The sequence below is a fragment of the Lathamus discolor genome, chromosome 1 (assembly GCF_037157495.1).
Source record: "Lathamus discolor isolate bLatDis1 chromosome 1, bLatDis1.hap1, whole genome shotgun sequence".
Taxonomy (NCBI): Eukaryota; Metazoa; Chordata; class Aves; order Psittaciformes; family Psittacidae; genus Lathamus; species Lathamus discolor.
In genome coordinates this window covers 107068947-107082596 of record NC_088884.1, presented here as the reverse complement: position 1 = coordinate 107082596, position 13650 = coordinate 107068947, and the positions used below count along the sequence as shown (strand labels likewise).

At 40.8% G+C, this 13650-nt stretch overlaps 1 protein-coding gene across 9 annotated transcripts in view; it reads right to left on the bottom strand.

The window, feature by feature from the left end:
• ADGRL3 (adhesion G protein-coupled receptor L3) overlaps window positions 1-13650 on the bottom strand; it is a 518947-nt gene that overhangs the window by 93335 nt on the left and 411962 nt on the right. For 7 of the 9 annotated variants that reach the window (XM_065689629.1, XM_065689683.1, XM_065689621.1 and 4 more), the window contains 2 exons: window positions 5755-5940; window positions 1921-1959 (listed from right to left, as the gene is read on the bottom strand). The exons of 1 other annotated variant lie outside the window; for it this stretch is intronic. In XM_065689629.1, the coding sequence (XP_065545701.1) occupies window positions 1921-1959; window positions 5755-5940 (225 nt within the window). The remainder of the gene's footprint in view (window positions 1-1920; window positions 1960-5754; window positions 5941-13650) is intronic. One more of the 9 variants, XM_065689657.1, reaches the window with a different exon arrangement.

Below are 13650 nucleotides of genomic sequence, written 5' to 3'. Positions count from 1 at the left end.
GCCCAGACATTTTACAGCCTGGTAAAGGACAAGTGGCCTGTAACAAGAATATTCGCAGTTACATTTAATTGCTATTACAGACGAAGTCTCCCTTACAAGATTTTTAGATGACTTTAGCTAGATGAGTATCCAAAAGGAAATATACTGTATGAAAATATGTCCGCATATACAACTTTAGCTCCATATAATACAAAGCAAAGCTGGAAAGATTTAATTAGGTCATCTAAATCATTCTTCAAACCCTCTATTACAGGGCTGTCCTCTTCAATATATTTACTAGCTTTGTCCATATTTATACTAAACAGCTCAGGCAATGAGCTTTCATCAGTTTTTGTCTACTAAAGAGGTAGGTGCATGATTAATGTTCAAACACACAAGTAGCCTTTCTGAGGGAAAAACAAGAAGTCCTTGAAATTAAGGGTAGGCTGAAGTTTGTGCAGAATATGCAGGACTTATTCTACCAATGCCAAGCCTTTTGTAGAGTATATGAAATTCACCATTCACTATTGCTTGAAAGAAGACAAAAAGACCAGGAGCATGTGTTGACTCTTTAAAGTATGTCCATGCAGCTACACCTATGGGTCAGGTAGCACCCAAGGTCCCCAACAGCACTGTATGGTTCAAGGTCCAACCAGCCTCATATTTCCAGTACTACCAGTAGCCAAGATAGCTAGCTTGGGAGTGAGTGTTGCACTGTAAAATTTCCTACATTGCTGCTAGTTACTTCCTTTGGGATCTTAAGAGAAGTCACTCCAGACAAGGGATGTGTAATTCCTTATCTTTATCCATTAATGTATATGGAAGGAAAAAGTGACCTTCTTTCATGACCATAATAAAAGGGATGACAGACAGCCTGCTAGCACAGAGGGTTACTGTTTTTTAATGTCCTAGAAACTAAAAACATCTACCCCCCACACACACACTAAATGAAATATTGACTGAAAAAAATAAAGTCAATACCAACTGTAGGAAGTTGATTTTTTCAGGAAAATACAGGTCTAGACAGCTCCCTCCAGAAACGTGTGGTTCATTTTTACACCTCTGCATGTTATACGTACACATATAAATAACAATCAACCACCCATAAGTAAAACATCAGTGTTCATAAGCACAAGACAGAAATTAGAAAGTAAAACGTTCACATTTCTTAAGCAGCATTAACTTACCGATAGTATACAAACAGGCTTATATAAAAGTCTGGAGCAAACGCTCTAAGGCAAGGTGACAGGATAGATAACATAATCCAAGGCCCCACTTCTGAAAAGACTACAATCAGGTCTTTCCAGAGTGCTGAAGCTTGACTTTGCTCATGTTTTCACAAAGTCACAATGTAAGCCTACAAAAGTTGGGCCACAGCTGGGTGAACATTATGGGACACTATGTTCCTAATCCTATATTTAGTTTGCAGCACTCTCTTCCTTCCCACATCCCTCTTTGAGGACACCCTGCATTTCATTACGATCCTACCTCCTCCCTCATGCTGAGTGTTACCATTTCAAATTGTTTCTAAATTTGCAAGTGTAAGAGGGGAAGAAAGAAAACTAAGGAAATGCAGGTGGCAATGGTATGAGTGACATTCCATAAGCGAAACCCAGCTGGTATGGAGACACCTCTTTCAGCTGGAGTTTTGCATTCTTTACTTCCATACTGTTCTGCATATTCCTATGGCTGGATGAGTCTTGTCAGATCTTTCCTGTGTTTTTTTCCACTCTCTTGTTCAAAGGTTTTGCCCAAAATTTCATCAAGTCTGAGAGAAAATGGGCAGGTGGGAGGATATGAAGAATGAAATTACTATCCTGCAACCTTAACCTTAGAACTTGCTGCCACAAAGATGGTAATAGACAGATTATTCACAGAGACAAGACCCATTTCACAGTCATTCAAACAACTGGACACATGTATTAAAACCACAAGAAATACCTGGACATAGGCCCTGCAAGAGCGCTCCCTTTTCTGAAGCTGAGTCCATAAAGACAGCAGATTAAAGACGGAATAGAAAAAACAAGTTAGTGACAGAACAAGGGAAAAAAAATTGAAGAAAACGCCTATGAAAAAAAACCGCATTTGTCTCTTAAACAGGTCCTGAAAACCAACTATACCAAAGGAAGCATGCAAATTAGACAGCAGTGCAAGGCTGGAAGGACTGGCTCCAGAAATATGTGTTAGTCCTTTTTCAGTGAAGTAAAGCACAAACTGGCAACTTTTCAAGAGCAGCTGTTAGATGGTAGGAGACACTGAAGTCAAGTAGCGATGTTCAAGAGATGATGTTTTCCTTAACAGCTTGGAGATCACACATGATATTTCCATGTCAAAAAAGGCTGGAAAGGATGGGGCTGATGGTTATTTACATAAGGAGTGTGGGCTCTGCAGTCAGACAGGCGCTGATAGCACAGTGAGGTATAACCGAGCTTTGGATGAGCAGAATCAACTCCAGTGAGTAAGATGTATGCAGGACTGCATCCTGACACAGGGTGGACTTCTATGGACCCATCCCGATGCACCTTCTCAGGTCTGTGGCTTAAGGCAAAACCTATAGCACTCCAGCTTCACTGCTGTGAGCTGCTTAAAGCCAGCTCAGGCAAATATCAAGTGTGGTAACACATTGCACCAGAGGACAGAGCATTGCCCAGGGCTCCTGATAGCATAAAAGGTCACTGAAGAGGATGTAACAATGAAATGGGAATCTGATCTAGTATTTCTTATTGAGGACATTCTCTCCCCTTTGGATTAAACTGCTTCCCCAGGAATGCATTTTCCAATCCTCTCATGCCAGTTGTGCTTTCTTTTGTAATTCCTGGGCCTAAATGGCTTATATGCTGAACAGCTTTTCCACAAAGAATCCCACCTTTTTCACAGGAGCACGTTTAGGACTGTACTTTGATGTTCACTTGCAAGCATCCTGCCTGGCAACTGCACTTCAGTGTGTCACGGAATTCCAACAATCATTTATTTATCTCTCCAGGACTTTGCAGGCAGTCTGCAGCAATGAGCTAGAATTGGTGAACTCTGCATTGGTACAACTAAACCTTGCAGAATCAGGCTGCTCAGAGCCACTGGCCTGGCTATGTTTGTTTCTGCTGATGTGGCTGGGTTGGAAATTGCACATCAACAGAGATTCAGGGTAACTTCTGTTCTCAACTCACAGCAGTGCAATCTCTTTAGTACAGCTGAGAGTCAAATTTGTCCCTAAGAGTTTTGAGACTCTGAAATAAACAAAACACACCCAGGTATCACACAATGCCTAATTTAAGTTTCTAATTCATCAATATGTAACAGTAGAAACCTTCCTTTGTGTAAACCTGGCCAGTACCAAGACTTTACAGAAACAAATGGAGATCAAAGAAAACCTTGCTGAAAATTACAGAGCTATCCACTTGGGGGTCTTGCCAGTCTGCAATAGAACAATTATTACCTTAATTAAACCTGATCCAGTGGAAAGCATAAAGCTTTTAGTGACAGAAAAGTGGCTCCTGCAAGATGATGGCTTTTAAAAATTCTGATTATGCCAGTTTATTTCAATTCATTGTACATCAGCTTAAAAAAAAAAAGGCAAAAAAAAAAAAAAAAGGCAGTACAAACCAGCACAGGTGATTACTTTCAGATTCCCAGCACATTTCCTTTAATGATTAAAAGAATATTTAATGGTTAGTGCTTACTTTATTTCTTCTTTCTGACTAAACAACACTCTTTGCAAATGACTTTTTCGCTTTTATTTTGAAAATACTCTTGATCAGTGAAGAGGAAAATGGAGGAGTAACTCTGCTGCCTTTTGTTTGCCCAATACCACTTCCAAGTTGAATTCATGCATTCTTAAATGAACACAGCGCAGTTGCTCTTCTAAAGAATTAAGTGGGGAATGAGAGCAAGTAAATTACTGAGCCTGTCATTTGGATCACTGACTCGCATCGCTGTTTTGCAGGACTCCACACGGTCCAGAATTTTAATGCGGAGTGCAATTGATTTGTATGAGCTGCTTGTGCAAAGCTGATGGTGGGGGTGGGGGGAACCTGCAAGGGAGATTCCAGGAGTGACAGCTGAGCTGAGGAGTGCTCTCCTTTGTCCAGACTTCCCCTCCCCTCAGTAACTTATACCTGCCCCTGTGATACAACCCCATTTCATGTAATCAAAACAAATATCGGGAGGTGGGATATAAAAAGATGAAAAATATGTGCTTGCAAAGCTGAAGTGACAAAATGTTGGGTGTGGCTGAGGCATATTCAGAAGAGCAAGCAGACTAGAAAGTGAAACCCATTAGTAGGTGACATTAATTGCTGGTTTTACCTGATATTGTCAGACATCACCATCATTTCAAACAAAGAACCATGGTATGATTATAACAAATAATGTTATGCTGATGTAACAGTTAATACAATTATTACCTACATTGTTATAAAATAGCTGGAAGCAGCACTAATTAAAAGCATCAGGATAACCCAGTTCACAGCACATGCAAAGCACATGAGATGCAGGACTTCAGTTCCCAAGCGGCTGTTATCTTAAACAATCCAGAAGCCCTTTGTATTTAAAACAGCATAGGTCTACAATAACAACTTACAAGAAAAAAACCCACGTTATGACTCTAAAAAGTATTTTTCTTCAGAAGATACACAAGAAATTTCAGGCTTAGCTGGGATAATTTATTTACTGTATAACCTTGGGAGCAAGTTCTGGTGTTACATGAATGCCAGGGCTGTCGGAGCCAACTATGCAGCTGAAAACAGTATTTTGTGTCTTATTTTAACTGGGTGGCCAATACAACCATGTGCTCATAGCCACAGGGTTCAGCTGCTCTTTGTTCTGATGACTAGGCCTGTACCATTCACCATCTCAATCATACGTAAGTCCTATCCCATGCATTTACATGAGATTCTGTGATGAAGAGGGCCTTGAACCAAGGAAACCCTCAACTTTAAATGCATTCTTACAGACTCCACAGCCCATATTTCCTCCCACTATGGGAGACTTCTAATACCTTTAGTGTGGAACCATTCCACTTAACTCTGGAAATGCCAAAAGGACTAATAATTCTTCTCAAACAGGGCACAGAAACCACACCATCGTCATGCAGTAAGGTGCTTCTGGGTTAAGTCACGGGTCATCACTAAAAGGCCCTCTAATATTAAACCATCCAGAAGACCTTAGGTGTAAACATGATGGTATCTTATGTGCCTTTGGTAAATGGTTCTCCAGTGTAAATAATGCTTCCTTCTGCTTTTATTTCTTTATATTAATGCATAAAAGTGTTCATTTGACCTTCACATCAGCATCTTATAATGTTATGGGATGAAAAAATAAAAATTTAGACTCTGTCGCTTGGGGATTTAAATATTCAGGTTTTGTGGATCATATTATATCGAATTTCACAGACAGCTTTAGTACTGGAAACACTGGGCAAAATTCTGATCTTGTTCACACTGGCACATGTCCAAAATAACTGCTGCGGCATCACCTGAGTCATTCTCATACTGAGCTATGAAAGCTGAGACCACAATGAAGTACCTGGAGTTCATATATGTACACATTTAAGGGTATATATTTCCCAGGACCAGTAGTACACTTGGCATTTACAACCTTTTTGTTTCTCAGCAAAATAAAAAACACTGTAAACAAAAATCTGCCAGGTACTCTTGTCTACTAAGAAAGAATCACTGCCCTAAAATGGCAGTCATTCAGCAAGACATTTATAATAGCTCTCCAGGGATAGCCAAACCCTTCTTCAGCCTCCTGTCCCTTCCCAAGACCATTTGTCTTTACCTTATTTAAGCTGCGTGCAGCACTGTCCTTCCCACCCGGAGTCAGGTTTCGGAGCTGCACGTCAAGCAAGTTCACCAGCTGGACCATGGCAGACACAGAGTATGCGATGTCACCAGCATACAAGTGATTTTTTGTGTGTTCTGCAAGCTCCCGGGCAATGTTGGCAGCCATCTCCCCCGACTTCATCTGCAGTTAAGAAAGCAGAAGAAAAGGTTGTCCCTGGCTGTTAGTATGATGTTACTCCAGTCCCTTCCAGCTCCACAGTATTACACAGATCAACTCCCCAGAAGGAGAAGAGAGGAAGAAAAGAAGTTTCCAAGAAGGAAACTACAGCAAGGCTCTTCATGGTTTGATCATGTAATCGTAGAATCATAGAACTGTTTGGATTGGAAGGGACTGTCATGGTTTAAGCTCAACTGGTAACTAAGTACCATGCAGTCTCTCACTCACCCCTTTACCCCTTCCACAGACGGGCTGGGGAGGAGAATCAAAAGAAGGTAAAACCCACAGATTGAGATTAAAACAATTTAATAACTGAAGTACAATATACTACTACTAATAATAATGACAAGGAAAATAACAAGTGGAGATAATATAAAACTAAAAAGGGAAAAGGAAAAACCCAAACCTCAATAAACACAAGTGATGCACAATAAAATTGCTCATCACCTGCTGGCCTATACCCAGCCCGACCTAAGCAGCGATTGGTCCTTTCTGGGTGACTCCCCCTAGTTTATATACTGGGCATGATGTGCTGTGGTATGGAACACCCCTTTGGCTAGTTTGGGTCAGGGGTCCTGTCTTTGCTCCCTTCTGGCTTCTTGTGCCTCACCTCATGGTAGAGCATGAGAGACTGAAAGACCTTGATCAGGGTAAGTGCTACTGAGCAATAACCAAAACATTGATGTGTTATCAGCATTGTTCTCAGACTGAAGCCGAAACACAGCACTGCAGTAGCTACTAGGAAGAAAATTAACTCTATCCCAGCTGGAACCAGGACAGGAACCTGAAAGATCATCTAATTCCAACCTCCCTACCATGGACAGGGACACCTTGTTTGAGCATGGTTTAAACACAACTGGCTTTTCCAGCTGTGGTCACCATATGGGCTTCAACACAACAATTTCTGATTTTCTCACAGGGCACTGCTGGAATTGAGGGGCTGCTGCTTATTTGCACCACAACAGATGTAAGTAAAGATGACGCTGCATCTCATGGGAAGCCCATGCTAAGGAGGGCTTCAGTTAGCTTGTACCCTTAACCTACCTAACGGCACTTGAAAAAAAAAAACCCAAACATGCAAATAGTCTCCTGTCAAGAAAGAGAAGTTTCTGATTCCAGAAGATTATTTCATAGTGAGATGATGATTTTTGCTACAATTGCTGCGCAAAAAAAAAAAAAGCTATTTGTAAAAGGAACAAAAATAGATGACAACCAAGATGAACAAGATAAAAATGTTCACAATTCCCATCATATGGATTTAATAATCAGGTGCTAACTTACCACTTTGCATTCCTTCACATTTGCATGCTCCTTAACACACTAGCCACTACGCCTGCAACGACACTAGTGATTCTCAGCACATAAAAGCATGCTAACACAGGAGCAAAAGGCTTAAGACTTCAAGCAAAGGTCTGCTGTAAGGGAAAACCAAGTAGGCTGTTTGGCTGAATCTATTAAACGACTTTTATCGTTTAGTTGAGTCATAAAACTCAGAAATCACCTGCAGAGAAATTTACTGTGCAATTATTTGGGAAACTCTCCCCTTGTGACTTTTCCCCCTTTCTTGCTCTGTTTTGCTCTCCTTTTCTGGTGGCCCTCTTTTCTTCTATGCCATGGAGATTGAGAACAAGGCAGCTTGTCCCATCTCCTTTCTACAAGCCCACTACGAAAACACTATTGCAGGTTGCTGGGCTTTTTTTGTTATATACCACTCTGTGATCTGGAATGACTACCCATGGGGAATATGTCAAGGATAAGGAGAAATTGCACAGGATGACATTTAAATGAAGCTCCCACTTCTCTTTCAGGCTCAGTGGCCAGCTCTGCTGGGTTTTTCATATGAAATTTCCAATTGTCTCATTTTCCGACAGTTAGAGATCACATATTTCTCTTGTTCCCTCAATTTCTGGTGCTTATTATAAAAGCGAGATTCTAGGGAAAGATTGCAAGCTGAGTTTCTACCTCTCTGTAAATCAATTAACTGAGTTATAAATGAATAACTTACTTTCATCAATTTGACAGCAACAGCCAATCTGATTTAATGAAATATAAGTGAAGATGTTCATATGCTCATCTTCAGAGAATTAAAGCATATGATGATATAGAGAAGATAAATAAAAGAGATAATGTGTTGTTCTTCCCATTAGAGCAATGATAACATATTCAAAAATTGAATTATTCTTCCTTGTTACACACAAGGCTAATGCCATAGAAACCAGATCTTCCTCTTACAGCTGCCTGCTCTCAGAAGCAGCTGAAGAAAGCCACACATCAGCATAGAAGCTGAATTTTGACCTCTTCTGTTGGAACACAGAACATTAAAGAATGACTGCATCAAATCTCTTTATGTAAAGAAATCAATTTCAACATTTTCCTGCATTTCATCACTGGAGCTTAGCATGTATGTAACATGGTGTTTCTGCAAGCCTTATAGAAAACTGCACAAATGCAATGGTTTATTACAGATACATTAGAAAAAAACCCTTCTGCCCAATATTTGATGCATACATTTTCTCTTGGACCATGCACCTATGCAAACTAGCATACTCAGGGAAAATTGGTCAGCTGCTATAAAGACAAACCCAATAGTTCCCTGCAATAAGTTCCTGGTGGCATTTATCTGCAGGCTGCCATTCTTCCTACCTGTCAGCAAAAGTGGTGTGGGTCTGTCATTAATAAACCCTTCTCCTTTTATCTTGAACTGATCCTAAACCCTGCAAATCAGAGGAATTCTAGTGTGACCGAATAAACACCCCAAATATAGGCAACAATGGAAGAAATGGCCAAGAAAAGGCACATTAAAGCTCAAAATCCGTGACCCCCAGAGACAAAGAAGTGTTTACCCAAACTCATTTAATGCACCCAGGTTTCCTGAAAACAGAGATATGTGTCATTCCCTTGGGACAATGTGTCTGGTTGACAGATGATGAAGCTGCTTTCTAGCACTGACATTCATTTCCACACTTATTCATTATCACCAGAAAAAGCAGTTACAAGTCTCAACAGTGCTGAGACACTTTTTCCATTCTGCCTGTGTGGATAATGAGAGGGGTATCCAAAATGATGGCCATATGACATGTTAATGCTAATTTCCCCAATTCTTTTGAGCATTTTCCACCAATATTGAAGTATCCCCCATGCAGACCCGTCAAATCCAACTTCTGTTACAAGTCCCAAATTTTGGCTGAATAGTCCAGGCCTAAGATATATGTCTGATCTCTTATACCAATAGGACTGAGCCCTTTTTTTGATTAATTCTACATAATGCTCAGCAAAGCTCACTGCTGCCCAAGAGGATGTATTACTAACTTACTTCCCTTCTAATAAAACCCCTCTCTACATCTTCCTCATCACCACTGCTGCATGGAAGACAAGCCCTTCATAAGTTATTTCTTCCAAAATGTAATACTCTTTTAACACAAACACTGACATAGTCAGACAGGAAAACAGGCACAATCCTTGGAGGTTCTTCAAGGGTCACACTGTCACTGAGAGGTCAGCAAGAAGTAGGGAAAAAATGTGCAATTAATTGAGCTTTCAACTCAGAGGCTCAGAAACAAAGGGAGTTAAAAATATTACATCTCTTTCTGATTTGAGTGTTTTTTTATTATTATTTTCTATCTTGATTATGGAAGAAATTGATTTAAAAACAAACAAGAAAAAGAATTCTGGGATAAAATAAAACAATCTGTTCAAAATAAATTGGATTTCTGGTTGTTTTGGATGATTTCCCCTCCCCCTTTTACAAATTGATTAAATCTAGTCTTGGAATGCTAATTTGAAGGAAAGAAAAAATGCTCCTTGCCAAAAATGCCAACACATAAAATACAGTTTTCTAGCTCTGTCAAAAAATTTGCTCATCTCTTCCATTTGAGCAGAATTCAGGCCAGATTTACAAATGAGCATTGGCATACCTGAAATCACGCTGTGCAGCACTTTGCTAATATTTTCCCAGTTTGTATCACTATCTTGTGTCTTCTTATGACTGAAAAGACTGTGAAATAATAGTTGTTGAAGAGGGCATACATTTCTGCCTGTTTCATATATGCCAAAGAACAGAAGCAGGGAACCTTTTCTGGGAAGACTAACAATGACCTCCCCCATATTGCATTGCTCTGTTTCAGCCCTACCTTTCTCAGAAGCAAATGACTGCGAAAGAAGACAGTAGAATAAAAATGAGAAAAATTTAAGGAAAAAAGTATTTAGGGAAGAAAATTCAGAAGAAATAAGAAAGATTCTGGGAAAGGAGCAAATGTGCTGAAACACCAGTGGTCATAAAGGCAAAAATATTTTACTGCAGCCTGAGGCTGACTGATACAAAAAAAAAAAAAAACCCAAAAGATGGCATGAAAGATTGAACCAGGATTTTTAAAAACAGTGATATACAAAATGGACCAGTCAGCTGGAAAGGCCATGGAGTCGACGCTATTTTCTGGAGGGACAAACATCTGACAGGTTTTATCAGGCACCATTGGCTGCCAGCAGCCAGGTAGCAAGGCTGAAAGAGGGACTGTGGGCTAACTTCTGACACTGTAAAGTCTTCATGGCCATTTTCTTTCCCTGGCAGAGGTTTCATTGTACATGTGTACACTCATAGAAAAGAGTCAGAACATATCTACCATCCTCTTTTTTTGGAAGATGAACATCCTGTTCTGTTTAACTTTGCTTTTTTCTTTTATTGGATGATACCTAAGGCTATAACTAACTAGTTATAAACACTGGTTATCCAACAGAGTTTGACTGTTGCTCTTCCTACAGTACAGCTGAACTAGAGAACACTGAAAAAGTGGGTTTGAAACTATCATATTCAAACAACTTAAATTGCATCTAATGTACCTTTAATAACCCATCAACTATAGCATCTGCTCCAATCCAGCACATGATGGCACTCCGGAAACATACTGTCAAAATCAATCTGGATGGAGGATTTCACTGTGGTGTCATCAGGACTGCAACTTCACCCTCAGGCCTTGACATGATCATGTGGTGATGTCCTCCACAAAACTCCACTCCCTCTGCCAGACACAACCTAGCAAATCTACAAGACCTGATGAAGGTACTTTGACCCCTAAGGTTTATCTGTTCTTTGTGACTATATTATCTACACTGTTCAAGATGGCAACATGAACATGGTTGGCATGTGCTTTATAGATTCTTGAGGATTTTATGCATTCATGAAGGACAAAACACTTTCTGTTCTGCCTCCTCTCTTTCCAAGGCTTGAAGCAGAGCATGGTGGTGCCTCTCCTCTTAGGAAGCACCCACAACTGAAAGCTGCAGCAAGGAAAAGATATTTTCACACAAGTCACACACTGCACCAATGACAGTAGTGATGAAAGCAAGAGGTAAAACAAAGAGGCTGAGACTGAATGTATGACCTCATGATCAGGACAAAGCAATGCATCCAAAACTGACCTTTTTGCTTCCTTTTACTGCTTGACTCTAGAAATAACCCAGGCAGCAGTGCATAATTCAATCGCACTGGCAAGTTTATTCTCCTGCTATGTTACAAGGGCATGGTAGCCACCAACAATAAAGTTAAAGTAAATGTCAGGAGGCCAATGAATTGCTGAAGCAGACATTTGTTCTGATCCTCCATCAAGCACAATAACCCTAATGGAAGCTAATAGAGGGTTGTAAAACTTAATACCATGATGCAAGCAGGCAAACACCCAATGTACGGTTTGAGCACAGCAGGAAAAAGAAAAGCAGCAAGTAATAATCCTTACTTCACTTAGAGAGACATGAAAGCAAGCACAGCATTTTCCTACCATCCTCTCTGGCTTGGCTGAAATCTCTCCAGGGGACCCACCACCCTTCTTCCTGAGCAGCTTGGTCCCAGCAGGTGATAGAAGAGGGTATTTTTAGGAGACAAAGCAGATTAGGAATGAAGACACGCTGAGCAGGTATGAACCCTGGCTGACAAAGTAGCATTTCCACCCATTCTGTAAGCTGTGCTGCAGCCGTGGATGCTGTGGGATAGGTGGCCAAGGAGGACCCAAACACTGGGGATGCAGGGCAGCTGAGCTGCAGGGTGTGATTACCCCTGAAGTACGGCTGGCTTTCTGCTTCTTCTAGCTGCTCCCACAGCAGCAAGAAGTGGAGCTGGCTTTGCTGAGAGGAGAAAGGCTTGTTTTTCAGCTTTAGATAGGTGCTGGAAAAAGTCTACAAGCTTGGGGCAGGGAAGTGTCCCATCCACAGCAAGGATGTGAGAAACCAGTACCTGATTTATGGGTGGATCAATCTCCAACTCTAAGCACAGTGATGATTTCCAAGCCTCTTACTTGGGCAGGGAAACCAAGTGATTATCGATTATTTCATTAGTAATTTAGAATGTGTTTGCTCTAAGTATCTTATTGAATGCAAAGCCCAGCACATGCCCATAGGCAAGCCTGTCAGAGCTTTCCTCTCAAAAGTCATTCCTGGAAAGTCTTCATGTTTTTCTAGCAGCTCTCAATAGAGGTTGGGACATATATTCCAAGATCCCAGTGGATTACTACTTAGGCATCAAATATTGGATCCAGAGTCATTTTGCAGATTCCTACAGTCTTCCTACCAACCAGTGGAAGCTTCCCAAAGCTGAACATAACTAAATTCCTCCACAAAAATAATAACAATTAAAACAAACTATCTCCAGTCCCAATTTTAACATGCTGGGCATTTCTGTAAACCTGACTCTCCAATTGTAGCCTGCTTTGAAAGCACATAGCAAATTAAATGGGGGTCATTTCTTACGCAAATGATAGCTGGGGTTTCAAATAAAATAAGCCTAACCTTGATGGAGATTTCATCAGTGCAAGCTATTATTTCCCTCTGCTAATGGCTAACTGCCTAGACATCTTCACCGAGCAGCAAAAGGTCTCCCAGCTGCCTTCGTGAATTATAGCTAGCGTAAGTAATATTAACCCCTCCAGGATAAGTACGTGGGTCATAAAACAAGAGCTGCACAGCTGCTAATACCAGCAAAGGCAATATTTATTAATCAGCTAGCTGAGTGCATGGCAGGAAAGCTGCCCACCCTCCCATGTGGGACAGAAGGACCACAGGCTTTGTAATGGCTGTGCCATGTCACAGCAGCCCCATGTTAATTAATATCTTCCCTTGTCTTTGGGGAGGGAAAGGTATAAATATATATGGTGCAATATAGTGATGATCAGGGCTGTATGTGCTAGTGATTCAGAGGTTGTTGTACCTCAGTTAAGATGGGAAACAGGTAGGAGAAAGCCAGAGAGCCTTGTCTATAGGGTTGCCCCTTCCTGTTCACCAGCAAGCACTGGCTCTTTGGGAGTTCTGTGTTGCTCCCACGCAGCAGCACAGCTAGCCTGCAATACCGGGACTCGCTCACTCTGGCTAAAGGAGCGAATAAATCCCCACAGATTGCAGTAATAAGGATTCAGCCCACAAACTCTGTGGCGTAAACACACATCTGGTCTTCTTTTGTGATAAAATCAGCTGAAAGCACCACAGTGCATTAATAATAAAAACGTTTAACATATTGCTGTCAAATAAGCTCTGCTTGTCTTGAACTTCTATTGTCACATGTTAATGCACTTTTAACACTGATAGATGATGAAGTGCTACAAAACATTCATCAAGGGACTTAAGAGTCAAAAGATATGCATTACTGCAGCACTGTTTTCTATTCCATCAGCTCCTTTACAATTTGGGCAGAAG